The sequence below is a fragment of the Cibotium barometz genome, chromosome 40 (assembly GCF_041138505.1).
Source record: "Cibotium barometz isolate CiBa-2024 chromosome 40, ASM4113850v1, whole genome shotgun sequence".
In the NCBI taxonomy this organism is placed as follows: Eukaryota; Viridiplantae; Streptophyta; class Polypodiopsida; order Cyatheales; family Cibotiaceae; genus Cibotium; species Cibotium barometz.
In genome coordinates, this window is record NC_141085.1 from 10,899,045 (window position 1) to 10,921,826 (window position 22,782).

The 22,782-nt window shown below is 42.4% G+C and overlaps 1 protein-coding gene across 1 annotated transcript in view; it reads left to right on the plus strand.

Annotated features, from left to right (window-relative positions):
• The first annotated feature begins 11,953 nt into the window (after positions 1-11,953).
• The window catches only part of LOC147615193 (transcription factor VOZ1-like), a 50,764-nt gene continuing 39,935 nt past the window's right edge, over positions 11,954-22,782 (plus strand). Inside the window, exons 1-2 of the mRNA XM_086779222.1 lie at positions 11,954-12,305; positions 13,386-13,547. Of these exons, the coding sequence (XP_086635348.1) occupies positions 12,084-12,305; positions 13,386-13,547 (384 nt within the window). The 5' untranslated portion in view covers positions 11,954-12,083. The remainder of the gene's footprint in view (positions 12,306-13,385; positions 13,548-22,782) is intronic.

The following is a 22,782-nucleotide window of genomic DNA, read 5'->3' on the forward strand; positions in this document are numbered from 1 at the left end:
AATCATTGATTAGCAAATTAATCCTCTCTTTTATGTGCAGAAAACAGAGTATGAGAGGAGTCCAGATCTGGGGCCTTAGAGCTCAAATGGGCTCAAATCCTTTCAAGGCCATCAATAGCAATTAGTCTAGTAGAAGATTAAGCCAAGAAACACAAGATTTGACCAAACATTGAATGCTTAATCTCTGTTTTACCAAAGTCACCTCCACATTTGATGAAGAGCTTGGATCTCACTGTAGACTTGATCAAATCAAAAACTGTCTTCACCAACTTGTAGAGCACCCTTGAAAACCCCTAGGGGTAAGAGAAATTAGAGCCATTGTACCTGGTGTAGACAAGATCTCAATTTTCTTCAGAAAAATAGGCGCTGGAAAAAACGCGATTTTTTGCTGCTTTTGCGCCAGTGGTTTGCTGGTTTGTCTTGATGGGCTGAAGCACAAGGCTTGTGGCTATGTGTGGCTAAAGTGGTTGGGCCAATTTTATGTATGAAGGGAGAGAGATCTCCTCCACCAACTGGGGGTACAGAGGCTAATTGAAAAAGAGGTTTTAAAAAACTTTATTATCTACTAATCCTAATTAGCTAAGTGATTAGTAATATAATTGGCTCATAAACTTGATGGATTCTAGGCTAGGCTCTGATACCATGTTAAATTTACAGCAATGTGATGAGCTATGGTGGATCAAATGCTAGAATCAACATCATTACAAAAGAGATTAGACGATAATTAAGATGTGATTAGTGAGCAAATAACTGATATCATAATGTAGGCATGGACAATAAAAAACCAGCAAATTCTCATTAGGCCAATGTCTCAATTTATAGGGTTTACATCCAAGCATCTAATCCCATCGATTTCTCCTTGATTCACTCCACCTCTTTTGCTTGATTCTCTCCAGCTCTTCCCATAATATCTCCACACCTCCTAAATCTTCTCATGCTACCCTTTATTCTCTCCCAGTAGATACTTCTTACCTTTTCACAGCTTCAAAGATTCTCTTTTACAGCCTCTTGCTAAGGGCTTGTTCCCGCACACACCTTATTCACTTGTAGATAAGAGCACAAGCAAGCTTTGGCACAAGAAATTTGGTCACATTGGATTTGCCGTGCTAAAGGAGATGCAGAAAAAGGGTATGGTAGCTAATTTGCCTGCATTTTTAGAATTGTAGGAACCATGTGAAACTTGTATGATGGGCAAGCAACAACGCAAGGCATTTCCTTCGGAAAGCAGCAATCGAGCAAAGACTCCTCTAGAGTTGGTACATGCTAATCTTTGTGGTAAAATGTTTACTACTGCATTAGGGGGATCTTCTTACTTTATGCTATTAGTCGACGATTATAGTAGGAAGATGTGGGTTTATTTCCTTCGGGATAAGGCTGAAGCTTTTGGCAAGTTCAAACAGTGGCATAACCTTGTGGAAAATGAGACAGGAAAGAAGGTGAAGAAGTTTTGTACAGATCGAGGAGGAGAATTCCTTTCAATGGAATTTGACAACTATTGCAAGGAGAATGGCATCAAGCACCAACTCACCACACTACTCACACACCTCAACAAAATGGTGTTGTAGAACCTCGGCAAAATGGTGTTGTAGAACCTCGGCAAAATGGTGTTGAGATGGCTCGATGCATGTTGAAGGCAAAGGGTTTGCCTAATATATTTTGGGCTGAAGCAGTGAACACAATAGTGTATGTCCTCAATCGGAGCTACACAAAGGCACTTAAGAATGTTACACCTCAAGAGGCCTACTTTGGTAAGAAACCTTCAGTTTCTCATTTTAGAACATTTGGTTGTGAATGTTATGTGCATATTCTAGATGCATCCAAGACCAAGCTAGATGCCTAAAGCAAGAAGTGTATCTTTCTTGGATATAGTCAAGAGTTGAAGGCATATCGACTCTATGATATGCAAAGAAGATTGTGGCCAGCCGAGATGTGGTATTTGTAGAACAGCCACACTCAGTGGAGGAAGGAGGTCCGTCCAATCTATCATGAGCCAGAGAAATAGTCCAACCCACCAGTCAGATTTCCTCTCAAGGAGGAGGAGTTTTCAGAGGATGAAGACTCACACATCACAACAGCCTACTGCTACCCAACAAGGAAAGCCACTTCCAAAGTGGGCACAACAGCTCTTTGATGAGCGTAATCCAGTACCTGAGAAGCCAAAATCTTCAGCAAATGGACCACGCAGATTAAGGAGAATAGAGGAGCAGAGAAGAGCATCTGATCTCATTGTCAATATGGCCTTAATTGTTGGCTGAGATAATGGGAACAGTAAAGGAGCCAGCCACCATGGATGAAGCCTTAGCAAATCCAAAGTGGAAAGCCGCGATGCAGTCTGAGTATGATAGCATCATAAAAAAACAACACCTGGGAGCTAGTTGACCAACCACCAAACAAAAAGGTAATTGGTACCAAATGGGTTTGGAAAGCTAAGTATAAGACTGATGGCTCACTTGAAAAATACAAAGCTAGGTTGGTTGCATAGGGATTTGCACAGGTAGAGGGTTTCGACTTTGATGAAACCTTTGCTCCCACAGCTCGTATGACAACTATCAGGGCAGTACTTGCCTTGGCTGCTCACAAAAAGTGGCTAGTCTTTCACATGGATGTCAAATCAGCATTTCTAAACGAACATCTCAAAGAGGAGGTATATGTAGCTTAACCACTAGGTTTTGAGAATCAGAAGACAAAGTTTGCAAGTTGAAGAAGGCATTGTACGGGCTGAAACAGGCCCCAAGGGCATGGTATCACAGGATAGACCAATTTTTCAAAAAGATTGGGTTTATAAGAAGTGCTTCTGATGCTAACTTGTATGTTCTAAAAAGTTGTGGCAAGATTATTTTGGTTGTCTTGTATGTAGATGACTTAAACATTTCAGGTGTGACAATGAAGAGATGATCCAGAAGACAATGGATATGCTGAGCCATGAGTTTGAGATGACAGACTTGGGTCTTATGCATTTCTATTTGGGGATTGAGGTCTGGCAAAAATCTTCATTTTGCAGCAGCAAAAGTATGCTTGGGAGATTCTCAAAGCATTTGGGATGACAAACTGTAAGCCTATGTCTACGCCAATGGAAGTGAACACGAAGCTTTCTACGAAGGATTCTTCATCACTTGTTGACATCAGGAAGTACAGCAAGTTGGTGGGGAGTTTGATTTTTCTCATCAACACTAGACCAGATATCAGCTTCACAATTGGTGTGTTGAGCGGGTTTTCCAACAAGCCACGAGAGAGTCATTGGAAGGAAAGGATGAGAGTACTTAGGTACATTAGAGGTACTCTTGAGTATGGCATCACTTACAGCATGGCTGACACTCTAACAGGTTATTGTGACTCAGATTGGGCAAGAGATTGTGATTCTAGGAAATCAGTTTCTAGATATTATTTTTTGCTTGGTTCCAGTGCTTTCTCTTGGACTAGCAAAAAGCAACCTACAGTGGCACTTTCTTCCACAAAGGCTGAGTATAAGGCAGCTTGCTTTGCTGCATTTGTGAGGTAGTATGGCTGAGGAGAATCTTGGTTGACATGGGAGTTCAGATCAGGGAGGCTACAATCTTGAGGTGCGACAATCAAAGTTGCATGGTTATCTCCAAGAACCCCGTGTTTCATGCTCACACGAAGCACATTGAGATTCAATATCATTATGTGCGGGAGCTGATAGAGGATGAGATAGTGGAGCTGGAGTATTCCTCTACAGAGAAAAACTTCGCTGACATCTTCACCAAGGCTCTTGGGAAGGACCATCTCACTCAGCATCTTCATCAACATGGCGTTGGGCCCAAAACCTAAGGGAGGGTGTTAGTATACACTCAATTCCCACCTCTGAGCATGTATCTCACTTTGATGTATAATGCACATTTGTTAGGCCCCCATTATGAGGAGTAGCCATGGTGCATATGTCGTTAGTGGGAACCTCGGCTTAGACGCTAATGGGGTCATTATTGTGACCATTGATGATGGTTAGGAGATGGTCAGGGGTACGAGCGTTAGCTGGGATCTGGGTACTAGGTCCATCATTAGTGGGGCGGTGGTCGGTGGTTGGTGGGCCGCGTTCTTGATACGCTGGCAGTGATCGTGTCTATGTAGTGTAACCTTACCACACCGGCTACAGTACTATACATGGACATGGTTGCCATGAGCTAAGGTATCCAATGCTTGTGAGTATCCACCCCCTTCTACACCTCGTACATACTCTATCCAAAGTCTGTCTAGATCGCCATCTAAGCTCTACTTGAGAGCGCACGGATGGACAACACCATCACTTGTACCTCTTTGGTATAATCAGAATTTTAAATTCTTTCCATTGTGTATCTATTGCATTGTCTATTGTGCTTTGTCTTGCTATCTCTTTCTGCTGTGTCATATTCTTATAGAACTAAACTAACATAAAAAATTTGGGGAAAAATTTTGTAATCAATATATTTCTTTGACATTTTGAGGTTGCGGTCAATTCATTCGATCTTAAAATTTTACGGGGTCAATTGAAATCACTTCTTTAAAGACAATGGATCCCAAGTATTCAGTTTTGTCTGCAAAGAAGGTGCACTTGGCAAAGATTTAATGCTCTCTTAAGATTTTCAAAACCTCCTTAACTTGACTTTCATGCTTTCTCTCATCTTTAGGATATCGTTGAAAACACTTTTCTAGTCTCACAATTGAGGTTGGCATTATTTGCTTCTAACCAATCCATGCCAAGGTTACTGTTATAAACCCCTAACAGTGTCACATAAAAAGTAGTGTTGGGTTGGTCTTCTAATTACCTCTAAGGTCTCATCCACACTATGTAGACTCCAAGAATATAAAGTATTTCAAAGCCCTTAAATTTTCTAAAACTTGGAGCATGTATATTTCAGCATCTAGGTTCCTACTTCTACTTGCATTAACGAGTAGATGAGAACAATAAAAAATCCATTCTAGTCACTAATGTGATGGTTGGTAATGGTCCAAGAAGTATTTTCCCTAGACCTTTCTTTAGACAATTGGTATGACTGCCAAATGGTTGAAGGTCCCTTTAAACTATACCAATGTGGTCACTGACAGTAGTACGAGGCCGTACTTGTCAATTTAAAACTATAATTCTAAGATTCCTTACTCCCACAAACCAAAGCTCTGATACCTAAATCAAACACTAAGAGCTATGTATGGCATGATCGTAGAAAAAGTAAGGTGTAAACAATGGTTTGACAACCAGCTCAAGGGCAAGGAGATGAGTGAGGGAATATGGTTCTTCTTTACAACACAAAAAATCAAGAAAGAAGCTTAAATACAGAGGACTAGAACCCTTCCTAGTAATTAAAATAACTCCACAGGGGGGGCGATGCACACATTGAAACACTTGATGGCATGGAAATGGCAAGTTATTTCAATGGTAGCAAATTACGACGTTGTTATGGGCCACTTATGTAAAACGCCTTGAAGGCGATTCACCTCAACAAGGGGGAAAAAGCAAAATGAAATGAAATGAAAAAGGCAGCACTAAAAGAAGCCAAGGAAAAATAAGAGAAACTTAGAGGGAAACAAAACTATGCGATGGGTCAAGTAGTTGACCTTAAGGAAGAGGAGTCGGAAGTTAAAGCTCCCAGTTTATGGTTGGGAATGTACTTTTGGGATTTACCCAAAAGTTAGCACTTGTAGACACATCTGCTAATTATAACTTGATGTCCCCCACACAACAACACATGCGACTCTTTAGGCCAACCTACTTTACTCCACACCCAAGCCACAGTCACCATAGTCACTTCAAAGTATGTTAAATGCATAGGTGTTATTACAGTTCTATTTCACATTGGGAATAACCCCGGAAGGGAAGTTCTATGTCATACCTGTAGGGACAATGCAAGAAGAAATCCTTCTTGGAAGAGGATGGATGGGCCACAATAGGTGTCACATAGGATGGCCACACTACAACTTGCCTCGACATGTTATCGTTTCGACAGACAAAGAGACAAAACTATATAATCTGCAACAATAGGAAATATCATCCTCATCAATAGTCCTTGCCCCTAAGATAAAAGAACAAGATAAGATTGTACCACCAAAAAAGAGACTTATACTCTTACTTGAACCTTGGAAAGCTAAGCCCCTTTCCAATAAAGCCTCATCGTAGTAGAGCAGCGACTACCTCCATTGAACATCATACTAGCCAAGTTAACTCTACTAACACTACTAACCGCCAGTAGGTACAACCCTAAAAGGGCCCAGCAACAACAAGGACCCCAAAATTGAAGCCAGACACCCAACACAATAACCACTTTGGTGGCTACCATAGAAGATCCTTATAACACATGAATACTACGAGGGTAATAATATAGTGTAGATCGCTATATTTCACACTTCTTATCTCTTAGCATGTACCTACATTTAATATCATAGAAATTGCATACATGTGTATATGAAATATTGACATGTCGTCATAGTGTTAAAGCTTAACACATTAATTTCTTGAATTTTACTACCTTGCAATTACAAGACTTCTAGGGCTATGAAGGGGAGGTGGAAAGTAAGGCAACATAGACAAATTGGGTCTTTCATTCATTTTTTGGATTTTTAAACAAGTGTCTCATATAATGGAGATTGCCTCCACCCCCCTTGCATGTCAAAGGCTTCATCTTAACCTTCTAGGTGTTTCTTTTATGTCAACATGCACAAAAAAATGGTTGGATATCTCTTTTCTTCTTCTTTTTTTGGGGGGGGAGGGGGTTTCTAGCATATTCAACACCAACCCTTTAATTTATAATGGACTCCTAACAAACTCTCATGTGATTGGCAATTTGATTCCTTGAATTCTTATCTTTGATCTCTGTAAATAAAATTCAATTTTGGAAAACATGAAGGAATGTAGGTAGTGAAAGTGTGTACTATCGTAATTTAGTAGTACAATGATTGAACATGTATTCAAGTGACTATATAGTTACCTCTCATAATTTAGTAGTACAAATGATTAAGCATGTATTCACATGATAATTTAGTTAACTCTCATAACTTATCATGTATTGTTTATATCGTTTACATGATGTTTTAGAATTTGTGATCAATTTGCATATGAGCAAGTTTAAGGTGTTCATGCCATACATCACTATAATGTTAGGTGTAGGGAGAGAACATGCAAAGTACACGGACATACAAGCACTTGGGTTCTTTCAAGCTCATTATTGGTCTTCCCACTTACTTTTGCCTCCACCTTCTTGCATGCCAAATTTTCTCTTTTTCTTATGTTCATTCAATCTTTAAGGCATTTTTTAAATATCATACATACTTCTTTATTTAAATGCTACCTTATTCCTATAGTTTGTCTCACATCCATGATCCAAACTTTGCCATGAGTTTCAATAAAATTTTAAAGTAACATTAGGTATTTATAAAATTTAACTTACAAAAATATTTATAACCCTTTTTCCCTCCCCCCCCCTCTCTCTCTCTCTCTCTCTCTCTCTCTCTCTCTCTCTCTCTCAGACACACATAGGTGCACATGGGCAGGTGCATGCGTATGTGAGCACGCGTGCACGTGTGTGTGCATCTCTCACACACACACATGCACGCACACGTTGGTACTACTTCATTGAAATATATCAATATATCTTATAATAGCTATTAAAATTTTAATAAATATTAATTTCTACATGCATTTACATTAATATTATAGTATCTTAGATAGTATGTACTATTTAGTTGGCATATATAATATTCTAATAGTATGTACTATATAGTTGGCACATATAGTATTCTAATAATATGTGTTATATAGTTAACACATATAGTAGTATGTACTATATAGTTGACACATGTAGTATAGAATCGACACATATAGTAGTATGTACTATATAGTTGACACATGTAGTATAGAATCGATACAAATAATCAAAATAATAAATATACATATACTAATAGAATTATGCTCAAATATGTGGTTGTACCTTATGTAATACAAACCTTTATATATATATATATATATGGTATAAAAAAATATTATAATTTACCCCTTCAAAAATATGCATGACATATAAGATGTTTAGTATTTTATTATATAAATACTAAATAAGATATTCATGTATTTTATTATATAAATACATGAAACTTATCATATGCAACCCTTCACTACAATTACACACTCAATTCACCTTCGTCTCCCTTTGCATTTATGAAATCAATTGCATGCATATAGAGAACATTGGTAGGGTCTCTAACAATGCCAAATATAAAGTGCATTGAAGTTTAAATGCCACTTTGTTTGGCTGCTCCTTAATGCTGGTGATTGTGTAAGCCTCATTTTTACGTACTCTCTAGTAATAACATAGGCTGCCTCTCTTAGACCTCAACTCTACACACTCCATGATGGAGCATCTGTGTTGATGGATAGCGAAGTGATAAAATTAGGCCACACCAATGTGTGGAGAAAGGGAGAAAGATTAAATAGAGATTAACCATGACTTAACCATAACTAGTGTCTGAACCCCCTACTAGCCCAAATGTACATTTTCCTTAACTCGTACAACACTAACCCTTACCCTAGCCCTAATCATATAAATAGGCATAAAACTTCTCTTTTAAATTTGATAACTTCTACCACTTAGAGATTAGGAAAGGACTTACCTCCTACATTCTTATTAAAAAAGAGCTTTTTACACACACACATGCGCTAATTAGCATGCCCTCCCATCTCCCCCCATTCAATGTTGAGCTTAGCCATAGAGTAGCAATAATTGAACCCAATATCTCCACTTCATACTCCAACCCTCTCACCATGGTGAGAGTTCAAAGTAATGCGTCTCTCTTAAACATTTTTCTCAATGAAATATTAAACATGTCCACTACTACAACCAACTATAAATAAGCTTGTGATGTTATACCAGGGACTTCAACCCTTTGATTGACTAGGACTAGGCTACTTTATAAGGACTTATCATATGCATTTCCTTACAACCTTCATTTTCCATATTCAAAGGAAGCCACCATCTTTTCCCACAAAAAAGTCACCATATTTTGTCTTTTCCCATAAAAGTCTCATGGACCTATAAAAATTCTTTTAAAGGTACTTATGAACATTTGAACAATTTCTTGATTGTCAACTCGAACGTCCATTAAGGTAGTCATTATCTAACTCTAAAAATTATCTTTAAAAATGGTAAACGTACTGTGAGTAAACAATTCCTCGATTGTCAACTAGGACCCTTGAAGTAGCCATTACCTCAAAAATTGGTGAGGGGCACATATTGATATAGAAGGCATGGATCATTTTATCATTTTAGTTGTCAATTCCTTGACTCTCAACTAGAACCGATCTATTGAGATAGTTACTATCTCAAAAATAGGTGAAACACTTTGTGGGGGTTTGCTTCACATACTGGCAAGGATCATTTTACCCTTGATGTATCTTTCTTTAAATGTTTGAATCAAATACTACATCTACAATAGTCAATTGCTACAATACGAGCTAGCTATTCTCACGTGGGCTCAAAAAGCCTCCTAATATAGGAATTAAGTAGGGTTACAACCACCATTAGAGCCCATTTCTAAATAAAATCTAAAGCTGTATTTGTTTTCAATTTTAAAACCTAAAAGTGTCACAAAATAGGGCCAAAGAAAGGAGAGCACAAAAACAAAGCTAGTGAGATGAATTTCACTAGAGTATTAAATGATCAAGCTTCCAAATTCTATGATGGTGATGTTATCTTCAATTTTCCATTAACAACGGGGCCTATTCTCAAAATAAATGGAAAAGCTAAAATTGTTTCCAACTATGAAACCTAAATGTGTAACAGAATAGGGCCAAAGAAAGGAGAGCACAAAAACAAAGCTAGTGAGATGAATTTCACTAGAGTACCAAATGATCAAGCTTCCAAAATTCTATGATGGTGATGTTATCTTTAGTTTCCATATTAACAATGGGATCTATGCTCAAAATAAATGGAAAAGCTGTAATTGTTTCCAACTATTAAGCCTAAAAGTGTCACAGGCTAGGGCCAAAGAAAGGAGAGCACAAAACAAAGCTAGTGAGATGAATTTCACTAGAGTACCAAATGATCAACCTTTCCAAACTGTATGGTGGTGATGTTATCTTCGAGTTTCCATTGACAATGGGGCCTATTCTCAAAACAAATGGAATGGACCACAAGTATGCATTTGTGGACTAAGCCAACAACCTGAATTGTGAATTTTCTAGGGGTGTGTTATTGCATTATTGGTATGTAAACTCCACCTCTCATAACCAAACAAGTTTGAGGGGAAGCTTGAAGAAGGATTGCGTGTTGGGTTTGACTGACAAAGATGAAAAAGTTATTGTCTCACTACTAGAAGAAGCCAACAACTAACATGTGAATGTTATGTGTAATATATGCCTAGTGATCATACATCAACATGCATGATGATGACGGGTCTAGATAAGTAAGAAGAGAGAAAATGTGGCTAGCTAAAGAAATAGCCATCAACTAAGTGGTAAGGAAGGGAGTCCTTAGACCTGTGATAAAAAAATTAATAAAAAAGAGATATAAAAAAGATAGATAAAAAATAATAATCTCAAGTTAGTGAAAATCTACAATGGACCTCAATGGACAATCTAGTTGGAGAGAATAGGAAAATGGAATGTGATGATTGGCATATAAGGTATCAATCATCTAGGTGACACATTTTTTTTTTGCTTGCACTACAAGCAAATGAATTTCAGAGGAACAAGCAAAAAGAATAAAAGGGCACTACAAGCAAAATGCACTACAATCATAATGCACTATAAGCATAATGCACTACAAGCAAATGAATTTGATAGGAGGAAGCAAAAAGAATAAAAGGGCACTACAAAGAAATGCAACAATTATGCAAGAAATGATGATTATGGAGTGCATGAGGTTTTTTTTATGTTGTGACATATGGTGAAAAATAGGAAGCGGGGAGTTATGAAGTTCACATCAAAAGCCACCCATCTTGCAACTGTCTTAATTTGAGAACAACGAGGTTTTCTTATTAGCATGCAAGCACATGTAAATTGTATTCTTGAGAATGATGGGACATGACCAAAATGAGAACATGTTTATTCATCCACCGAGACTATTATAAAGAGAAGCGTGTTAGAGGCACTCAATTGGCTTTAAACTTACCCTTAAGAGATGACATTATGGTGTTGTTCGTTTATGTAATATGCTAGTTTATTATGTTTTACCATGTAAAGAATATAATATATGTGGTACCATTATAATCATGAGAGAGAGAGAGAGAGAGAGAGAGAGAGAGAGAGAGAGAGAGAGAGAGAGAGAGAGAGATAAATGGCTTGTAAAAACTACTCACCCAAAAATATCTCAAAATTTATATGGAGAGAGATTTTGAGGGTCTGGATATGCCCCATGCCACACTAATCCTAGAAGGGCGGCAACCCACTCCGTAGAACATAGCATCACCTGAAGCTTCCACGCTAAGAAAGAGCCAGCCCAGCAAGCCACGTGCAACCGCCAAAAGAAACCAAGCGGCCCAATCAATTTGCTTGCCCGGAACCAGCTATGGACAGCCACCAACAAGAAAAGGGGAAAAAGTTGCATGCGTAGTCACCTTTCGAGATGGATGGAAGTCAACAAAAACCTTTCGACTTTTTTTAATTACATTAATTAATTAATATGCATTCAACATATATTTTGGTAGCCTATCCCCAATTCCCATGGCCCATGTTTGCATCTTTTTGCTACACATAATCTAATGGAATAGAATATAATCTACTCTTGCTGGACTCTCTTCACTAAAGTATGTCCTTTTGCTGCTGAAAATATTGAACAACAATTGACACTTAGGATATGCAATCTTTCTCAAGAGCAATCTTTGCTTTTGATGAGATTGCACACCTTACACACGCACACATAGGGGGGCTAAAAAAGAAAAAGAAAAATCAGCCATGAACTTTTTAAATAAAGCAACTTTTAACAAATAATAATAATATGTATCCCTTAGACATACCTTTTATAAAGCCAAGGAAACCTTCTACCACAATACCCATTATTAATCTCAACTTGGGTCATTTCTCTCTCAAATTGACTCTGTTTTCTGCTTTTCCCGGGTTTTGGGTCTTTCGTTTTAGGATTTAGTGGCTTACCCTTCCGTGTTGGTCGATGGGGAGCCAGGGCAAGCACAGGTCCTCCACGCAGAGCCAGTTATTCAAGGCCAAGGCCAAGAATAGGGTGGATGATCTGCAGGGAATGTTCTGCAGCTTGCAGCAAGCCAGGAGGGAAAACAGAGGGGCAGATGTGACTATCCTGGAGGAGCAGGTCAACCTGATGCTCAGAGAATGGAAGGCAGAGCTCCATGATGCATCCCCTGCTACATCCTTGGCGGTAAAATCGGCCCATCTCTTTACTTTCCTCACGCAAAGAATTTGTGTGTGTGTGTGTGTGAGAGAGAGAGAGAGAGAGAGTTTCTTAAATTTTTTTTTTTTCCCCAAAAAATTCCAAGCTCTCCTACATAGGCAGGAAGAAAATTCAGTATGCTTTCAGCTTAGTTGCCAGATTTTTCATGTACAATCCCTATCAGAATCTCCATTCTGTCGGCCGCCGACAAAAATCCATACTGTTTTCAGCCAAGGTTACCCATAATGTTCATTTTTCAGACAAAATCCCATCACTGTGCAGGCCGAGTGGTTAGCTTGCTACCCACCCTTTCCTTAAGGTTGTAAGTTTAATCCCTGACATCTGTGGTGCTTCACCCAAAGAAAAAAGGCCTTTTTTTAAAAACTTTTCTCTTTGAAACAATTTATTTGCCCAATCCAAACCCACCAATTCGGTAAACAAAAAAAAACTCCAAATGCCCTTGTAGCATGTTATTTGGCTTTGAAACCAACATAATATCAGGTTTTTTAGATCTTCTCTTGCAGTTTGCTTTGCTGCTACAACTAAAGAAACGGTCTTTTGTCTTCTGGAATTTAACTGAAGCACCACAAGTTTCCTTTGATTTTGCAAATGTCTGTCTACAAGTTGCTACCTGCAAATTTTCCAAGAGTTCATGGAGATCAGGACACATTCTTCCACAAATTGAGGGCCAAAGAAGTTGAGCTAAGGTATCATCCAAACATGGCCAGACTGGAGCTCCAGACTGGAGCTCAAACGGCACCTGTTGTGGTTGGTGCCAAAACATATGCGAGGGTATCCATTGCTGTTGATGTCGAAACAGTGTGGCAGGACTATGCATGCCACCTTCATGTAGCACAGTTCAAAAAAAAGGTCCCCCAGCAGAGAAGTGGTGTCAGCAAGGATAACCTCCAAGTTTGGAGGCCCCATTATGCCAAGGCCTTCCAGACATCATATGCAAATTTTGGTCAGGGTTAGCTTTAGAATAAAAGAGAACTGTTAGTACATGTTTCTTTTGTTCTACGTATGGTGGTGTTTAGTAGACTGAATTGATCTCGTTGCTCTTCGCAGGTGGCCAGTCCAAGCTCATCGGAGCTATCGTCTGACATGGAAAGGCTTCTTCAATTGACGGAGGAAGATGATGATGCTAGTAGTAGCTTGGCTGCTTGTCTAGCCAAACCTATTAATGAGCAGCGGGGATGCAGTCCACTGGCGTACTGCGGCAATGAAGCAGTGAGTTCATGGCTTTGCAATGAACATTTACTGATTAGACCTCAGGGTGTTTGTAAATGTGGAGCCCAATCCCATTAGACCCTAGCTGTGAGTTCTGTCATTACCTACAGTTTACATCTTGAGAGAGAGAGAGAGAGAGAGAGAGAGAGAGAGAGAGAGAGAGATTAATGTCTTTAAAAGATCCAAAGGGTCTATGAGACCAAAAATTAGTACAATGTCTCCATGAGAAATGTCATGGAAGAAAAACTGAAAAAGAAACTAAACTACCTATGCTAGAACTTGTGTCAATGAGGGGTGAGTACAAGTAGCCTTGTTGGAGAGAGAGAGAGAGAGAGAGAGAGAGAGAGAGAGAGAGAGAGGTAGGTTGGGAATTCGGAGCTCAGTGTGTGTGAACACCCTCTCATGAGAGGATAGGACAAGTGTGCCATGTATCATCAGTTTAGTGTGTGTGTGTGTGTGATTTCTATGGTCAAAAGATAAGGCTGCTAGCCTACAAAAGCATGTACATGTGAAGGGTTTTAAAAATCAATCAATCAACCATCATTCAGTCGTGCAATACTCTCTCCCTTTGAGACTTGTGACATCTCTCTCTCTCTCTCTCTCTCTCTCTCTCTCTCTCTCTCTCCACACACACCATAGCTCTCTTCAATCCATCATAAGCTTTTGATCTTGTATAGCTCTAATACCAACATGGTATTAGAGCAAGGGTCTTTGCATGCTTCGCCCGCATGTGATTTCGCCACCTTGTCGGCACCCATCACTGGTGCTGACATCCGCCTTGGCACTTTTCGCTCAATCCTTGTGTGACAGTCTCACGGTTCGCCTTCCCCTAGTTGGTCTCTGTCAGCTTGGCCCTAGCAGTAGCACCCCTGTGATAGCCCCGCCGACCGAGTAGGTGGCGCCACCTCCTCCGCTTAGCCCCCCTTTTTCGTGTGATTTCGCCACCTTGTCGGCACCCATCACTGGTGCTGACATCCGCCTTGGCACTTTTCGCTCGATCCTTGTGTGACAGTCTCACGGTTCGCCTTCCCCTAGTTGGTCTCTGTCAGCTTGGCCCCTAGCAGTAGCACCCCTGTGATAGCCCGCCGACCGAGTAGGGTGGCGCCACCTCCTCCGCTTAGCCCCCTTTAGTGTGTGTGTTGGGGGGGGAGCAAGAAGTTGGGTGGCGCTCAGCCGGCCCCTTGTTGAGCTAGTCGCTTGAGGTCTTACCCTGTGGTCCCTCGTTTCTTCGTCCATCCATGTGACTACGGCCAAACTTGTCGCCGTTGACATGCCACCATTTGCCGTCGTTTGTTTTTTGGGGTGTGGGGGGGGGGGGGGGGGGGGGGGGGGGGGGGGGGGGGGGGGGGGGGGCTCTCAATCGGCCCTTGGGTAAGCTAGTCGCTTGAGGTCTTGCTCGTGGACTCCATGTTTTTCGTCCATCCGTGTGACTGCGGCCGAACCTGTCGCTATAGGCATGCACCATCTACCGTCGTTTGTTGCGCCCGCTTCTCATGATGCCTCACTCCTGGTGCATCCTTGCATTCATCAGCACTCTAGCTTGTGTGGGCGACTACAACTCCCCGCCGTTGTTTTGATTGTACATGCAATGCCACATCAGAAACTGATTTTGGGCTCTCTTGTAATTAGGTGAAAACCTTATAATTGGTATTCCTGCATTCAAAAGTTAGCCCTCTACATTGAATAGGAGCATCTGTATAACGAAAAAATTTGGGGGTTTTCAAATTGAAGTTTCTGCAACCTTCATGGAGACCAATAGAAGTAGTCTGTGGCATTCCTTGTCATACCCATTGTTATGGGGCATGGTGCCAGTAAGGTCTGGCAATGGGATCGGATAGTGGATGGAAATGTTGGACATGTCATCTCCAGCTCTCTTTTACTCCATTTTATGCCCCTTTTTATCCATATATTTATCTGATGTCATTAGGGGTTTTCCCCATATTTTTCACTATTTTATAGCTTATGTTAGAGATCTATCACTTTTGCTATAGTCGTGTGCCTTTTGCTATTGGCCGACTGCTCTCCATGAGATGTATATAAGCATGGCCATTGTGCCTTCGTAATTTATTCAATACTTTTCAGTTCTTGGCTCAACAGTTCTTCCGCTTTATATTCACATATACTTACATGGTATCAGAGCTCTTGTGCTTCCACAGATTAGCAAGAAGAGTTTTCCACTTGCGTTTTTTTTTCTCCTATGCTTCCTTGGTGTCTTCGTTTTGGAGATTTACTTCGAGCACAAATCAACGTTTTTTCTTCTACGTTTCTCCTATAGCAGTACCTTGGTGGCTGCATTTTGGAGCTTTACTTCGAGCTCAAATCAACAATTTTCTGCACTGATTTGGGGTTGTTTTTTTGCCTCCTAGACAACACTTCTTTGCTGTGTTTCTCCTATAGCAGTACCTTGTTGCGTTTCCCCCCCCCCCCCCCCCCCCCCTAGCCCTCCCTTAATTTTTTATTTTTGTCCCTATCCCGGACTAGTGGTAGCACCGTGCACTTGCTCCATTAGCCTCTCCCTCCCATACTTCATTGCGCATCGGGTTGGCTCCCGTCTTCACCCGTGTGCCTTGATCTCTGGTAGGAGTTCTACATCTTTCAAAAACCTCACCTAGTGTCTAGGGAGAAGTGGGCAACCCTCGAGTACCTACTTGCAGCCCTTCTGTTGTAAATTCAAGAGGAGGATTCCATGGCTTCTACACCGACTGTCATCTCTGGTAGGAGTTCTACATCTTTCTTTCACCTCACCTAGTGTCTAGGGAGAAGTGGGCAACCCTCGGGTACCTACTTGCAGCCCTTCTGTTGTAAATTCAAGAGCGGAGGATTCCATGGCTTCTACACCGACTGTCATCTCGTCAACTTCCCAAGGAATCTATCTTAGATAGGACCAATTATCTTGATTGGGCACTATAGATGAAGACTCTCTTGCGTATCATTGGATATGGGGTATTGTTTCTTGTGTTGATGCCTCTGCTGATGCTACTTCTTCTCAAGTTGAGATTGATGTGTGGGTTGACAAAGATGCTAGGGCTCATGCCTTTATCTTCTTCAACATAAAACCCTTTATTGCTCGTCAATTTTGATGACAATGATGAGGAAACTGCAGAAGAATTATGGGTTGCTATCCAAAGGAGATATCACCATGAGAACTTTGCTCAAAAGGTAGCCTTGGAGAATTAGCTCTCCAACCTGAAGATTGCCGATACCGCTAACATCATGGATTCTGTTACGGAGTTCCTAACCATTTAGAAGCAGCTGGGTCTCTTTGGGGAGCAAAGCTACCAACGAGGACTTTGTCAATCGGCTTCTCGCCAAATTACTTGGGACTTTCTCTGCTTTTTGTGATACTATATCACTTGTAAACCGGCCTCGGTCTTCAGCAGACAAAACCAAAGGGTGGTGCAAAACAAACTTGCACACAAAACACTTCAACACCATCGAGGACCTAGAAAAGGAAAACAAACAGGGGGAGCTAGAGTGCTCCTGCAAACAGTACACGGACACCGATTGGCCCCAAATCGCAGTGGCGTCCCTTGCGGTATTCTTTAATTGAATATAAGAGCTTTGATTACAATAAGGCTGGAAACTCAGCCGTCACAGTAAAACTCCTGAAGCCTGCAAAGACCCCGCATCATGGCTTCATATCCACTCAGCATCCACAAAGAAATCCAGCCATTGTTTGCATCAAAAGACTCTTTCACATTGAGTCCTTGCATTCAGAAGCTTTCTCCATGATCAGGGCTGCCACAACCATCCATAGCCTCTCACCCTATGAACAGCATCACACCCTGACTCATCCAGTGCTTCTGCATCACAACACAGACTCCCAAACTGTCTCTCAAAAGAGAACTCGCACCACAGCACAACAATACCATACAGTCGACACACCTGTACCAACCCTCTTTACCTTCCAAGGGTACTATCCATCTCTGTCATGGATTCCCTGTCCCTGCCCAATTATTAGCAAGGCTGTACCAGACATGTGTCCATTCCTGTACCTTTTGCCTGCATGTGACCTATCTCTTGGAGAAACCCAAATACATGTTTCCTCGAGAAACCTACGACCTGTTTCCACATGAAACCCTTACGCTTGTTCCCTTTGAAACTTTTGTCCTGTTTCATACAGAACCATTCATGGCACCATTCAACAACAGTGCCAACAACGGCATACAAACATCTGGAAACATAGAGATGCCCATAACTGTAGGTCCCTCTGTTCCTTTCTAGCAGGAAGAAAACAATCTGCTCCATGAACATGTAGCCATGCGAGCTTGCATCACTCCCATGCCAAGAAACACTTTCAAATTGACTTGTACTTGCAGCCGGAACCCAAGCACATAGCTGAATTTGCAGCCACCCAAAAACAGCCCATAAATTGTCCTCGAACTGATCTCAAAACAGTCCCGAACAAAGCAAAGAGAAGCTGAAAGTTCCATCAGTTGAATGCCATCGTGATGTCTATGTTCATGAAAAACCAGCCCCTGTCCGCCTTATGTCCAGAGAAACCAGCCCCCTGGCCACCCAGGAGAAGAGCACGCAGCCATGAGGGCCTGCAGTCCAGCCCTCCTGTGCACCAAGCGAGAGAGAGAGAGAAAAGAGCATGTGCCGCAGCTTCAGCCCCCTCCTACTGTTCAGCCCTCAACTGCACACGCAGAAAAGCGCCCAAAAGCAGCCTGCCAGCCCCCTGTTTTCTCCCAAAAAGCAAGAGAGAGAAAGAGAGAGACCTGTCTTTCAGTCTCCAGGACCTCCCCCAGACTTGCGAAGGGAGAGAGAGATCGGCTGGTGCGCTTCCTGCAGCCCGACAGTCCTCCAAGGAGAAAAGCACGTATCTTTGCTGCATCTGCCCGTACAGCCCTCCCTGCAGACCTGTCCGCTTCTCACCAGAGAGAGAGAAAGAGAGAGAAAGAAAGAGCTGCAGCCCAGTCCCCTGGCCCCGACCAGCCTGCCTGCTTTTTCCACAAGCCAAAGCTCCTTTTCATCATAAGAGAGGCGCCCTTTTCTGCCTGCCAGCCCCTCTTTTTCCAAAAAGCACACACGTGGCCCAAATAATAGCATATGGGCCACATTTACTTTCATAAAGGGCATTACAATGTTTTTAAAGGTTTTTAAACCTTTTGAAATCTCTTCGCCCCCTTCACACTTGGGGTTGTCCACACATGGGTTTCCTTTTTAGCTCCAATTTGATGCCATTCACACTGTCCACCATGTCCCCATGCAACACCTGCATACTATCCAGAGAAAAACACAGGGTCGTGACATCACTGCTTCCTTCTACTCCTGATCTACATACCATTGTTGGCATGCTTCAAGATAGGGCCATGAGAAAGAAGACCAGCCAAGGTACTTCCGAGACCCTTCTTCAGGCTAAGGGCAAGAGCAAATGGGAGTCCAAGGTTTCCACAAGCAACAAAGGTGACCACAAATCTGCCAACAATCCCTCTCACAAGGAGCTTACTTGTCATTATTGTGGTCTCAAAGATCTTATTCAGCTTTATTGTTGCAGGAAGAACAGAGAAGGTGGTTCTGTGCCAAGAAACCCCCAATCAAACCTCTTCATCCACGAACCAAACTCAAAAATCATCTTCCACCAAGGAGACTTTCTTCCTCGTTATTGAGGAGCTTCTCTCTGACTCTCTTGTTCCTTCCACCTCACATCTTACGGATTGGGTGGTGGATAGTGGGTGTACTACTCACATGACTTCTGACAAGACCATTCTTCATCACGACATTCGTCCGAGCTCTTCGACGGTGTTCCATTGGTGATGCTTCCAACTTGGAGGCCTCTTCGGTTGGTAATGTGCGACTTAACTCTTCCCTAGGCCAACCTTCTACCATTCAGGATGTGCTTCATGTTTCCAAGCTCTCGAGCAATCTCCTCTCAGTTTTTCGGATTGCGGAGAAAGGATATGGTGTCTACTTCGACAGTTCCGTCCTTGAGATAATTGACACCATCACCTTGGAGATTGTTGCCACAGGTATCTAGGAAGGTGGACTTTATTGGTTGAAGGACTTTGGTGGCTCTTTGAATGAGTCCCAATCTCATGTGTTGCAACTTCTTCATAGCTGTCATGCCTTCGTAGCTCATGTGGATACAGATTTGTGGCATTGTCTCTACGGGCATGTGAATTATACTTCTCTGCAGCTAATGTCTTCTCAGCAGATGGTCAAGGGACCTTTCCAGTGTGGCTTGTCTTCATGGCAAGTGTCATGACCTTGTGTTTTTCTCTGGACAAGATGCAGATGTGCACGGGGACATGGTGGACAGTGTGAAATGGCATCAGGTGGGAGTGAAGATGGAAGCCCATGTGTGGATAACCCCATGTGTGAAAGGGGGCAAAAGAGATTTTAGCTTTGAAGGTTTAAAACCCTTAAAGTCATTTATTAAGCCCTTCATATTAAAAACGTGGCCCTTATGCTATTTTGGGGGCCACGTGTGCTTTTTGGGTAAAAGGAGGGCTAGCAGGCAAAAGAGGCGCCTATCCTACAGCAGGCGCATGTGCTTTTTTCATTGAGAAGGGCTGGTCGCCTGAAGACCCATGGGCTGGCTTTTCGTTGGAAAGCGGGGCTGCTTGGCTGGGCGCACAGAGCTGCACGCTGAACTCTCTCTCTCATGCTCGTGTGAAGGGCGGGGCAGGAGATACAGAGGCTACAGGTGGCCAACGCTGAAGATCTAGGCTTTTGCTGCGTGCTGAACTGGTACTGAACTGGCCGTACAGACCTGAAGACTGCAGGCCGTACAGAGTAGGTGGCGGTTGTTGTTGCAGGCGCCTACTGTGCAGGTACATGCAGGCGGCTGGACTTGGACAATTCTGTCCAGCAGGTACAGGCGGGACAGTTCAGGTTTGTACTGTTGCAGGCGGCGCAACACCAGGGTATTAGCGGCGCATAAGAAGCTAGGCCATGCGTGTGTGTTTTCTGAAGGAGGGCTGGCGGGCTGAAGCGACAGTATAGAGTCAGGCTGCAGCTTACAGGCCTGGTTTCTCCAGACACACATGCAGCCAAGTGGGTGCTTTTGGAGGACGCCGTGTTTTTACAGAAAGGAGGGGCTGGTTTTCCATGAACATAGACATCATGTAGATGGCGTTCAACTGATGGAATTTTCAGCTTCTCTATGCTTTGGATTCGGGACTGTTTTGGGACAGTTTATGGGCTGTTTTTGTTTGGCTGCAAATTCAGCTATGTGTGCTTGGGTTTTTGGCTACAGGCACAGGTCTTGTGGTTATGTTTCTTGGCATGGGAGTGAAGCAAGCTCGCATGGCTGCGTGCTCATGGAGCAGATTGTTTTCTTCCTGCTAGAAAGGAACAGTGGGAACTACAGCTATGGGCATCTCTATGTTGCCAGATGTTTCATGAGGGAACAGGTAACTAGATGTATGGAAACAGGACATAAGTTTCCAAAGGGAAACAGGCCTAAGGGTTTCATGTGGAAACAGGTCGTAGGTTTCTCGTTGAGGAAACATGTTTTTGGGTTTCTCCAGGAGACAGGTCACATGCAGGCAGAAGGTACAGGAGTGGACACATGTATGGTTCAGCCTTGCTACTGATAGGACAAGGGACAGGAAATCCATGACAGAGATGGATAGTACCCTTGGATGGTAGAGAGGGTTTGTACAGGTGTGTCGACTGTATGTTATGCTATGCTGTGATACTCTTCTAAGAGACAGTTTGGGAGTCTGTGTTGTGATGCAGAAGCACTGGATGTGTCAGGGTGTGATGCTGTTCATAGTGTGAGAGGCTATGGATGGTTGTGGCAGCCTTGGTCATGGGAGAAAGCTTCTGTATGCAGACTCATTGTGAGAGAGTCTTTTGATATGAACAATGGCTGGACTTGTTTGTGGATGCCGTGTGGACAAGAAGCCAGATGCAGGTTCTTTGCAGGCTTCAGGAGTTCTATTGGGACGGCTGAGTTCCCAGCCTTATATTGTAATCAAAGCTCTTAAAATCAATTAAAGAAATACCGCAAGGGGCGCCACTGCGATTTGGGGCCAATCGGTGTCCGTGTACTATTTGCAGGAGCACTCTAGCTCCCCCTGTTTGTTTTTCCTTTTCTAGGTCCTCAATGGCGTTGAAGTGTTTTATGTGCGAATGTTTGTACCACCGCCCTTTGGTTTATCTGAGGCCGGTTTACAGCAAGCAACACCGAGATGCCTTTCCTCACGAGGCTACTTGTAACTATTTGGAACACATGCCCGGACACATGGACATGTTGATGAAAGCATGGGAACAAGGATCATGAAGTTGGCTCAAGAATAAGCACAAGTTTTGGACAAAAAGCAAGAAAAAGCAAAAAGTCAAACTAAGTTGACCACGAGCTAAGGGTACCATTGAAAAGAGGAGATTGAGCAGGATTAAAAAGCTAAAAGCCGCTTTTCCAAAAAGTAACTCCAAGGCCCTGAAGCTAGAAAAGCAATAATTCAAGAACTTTGGCAAAGAAAAAAGCACCAGTTTTGGACAAAAAGCAAGAAAAAGCAAAAAGTCAAACTAGGTTGACCGTGAGCTGGAAAGAGGAGATTGAGCCGGATCAAAAAGCTAAAAGCCGCTTTCCAAAAAGTAGCTCCAGGGCCAAAAAGCAAGGCCCTGAAGCTAGAAAAGCAATAATTAAAGAACTTTGGCAAAAGATGTGTAAGATTTTATTATTATTAAAATATAAAAGCAAAAAGACAAAAGCAAAGCAAAAAGCTTGGCTAGAGCTTTTCAGGCAAAAAGCGAGGCTCTCCCCAAGTATAAAAAGGAACCTTGAGTCTCTCTTTTGGCATCAAGGTTGTGAAGAGCAAGGTTATCATAACCATTCTCTTCATTATCTAATCGCCGCCGATCGCCGTTGCTAGACACCTGCTTGCGCCAACTTCCCTGCCGTCGGTTGCACCGCTAGCTCCGTCCAGCTCCAGCCCGGCCAGTGTGGCCAACGCCGCCTGCGTTTGCACTTGGCTGAGCAGCCGTCCAGCCACTTGAACTACTAGCACATGTTGCCGCCCTCTTGCCGTACTGCTTGTTCCACTTACAAGCTGTTGTTCAACTAACTCCAAAGGGTGGCAGCAACAACAGGCTGGTGGTGCTGTCAGGCAAAGATGGCGGTAGTAAGATGAAACTCCACACTTGGTGAAGTCGACGAAGAGGAGTTCCACACCTTGACGAAGATGGTGATGTCGAGTTTCCAGCCTTCAATGACAATGAACACCCTTAAAGATGATGAAGAACTTCACACACCCTTCAACCATGATCATAATCTTGGAGAGGT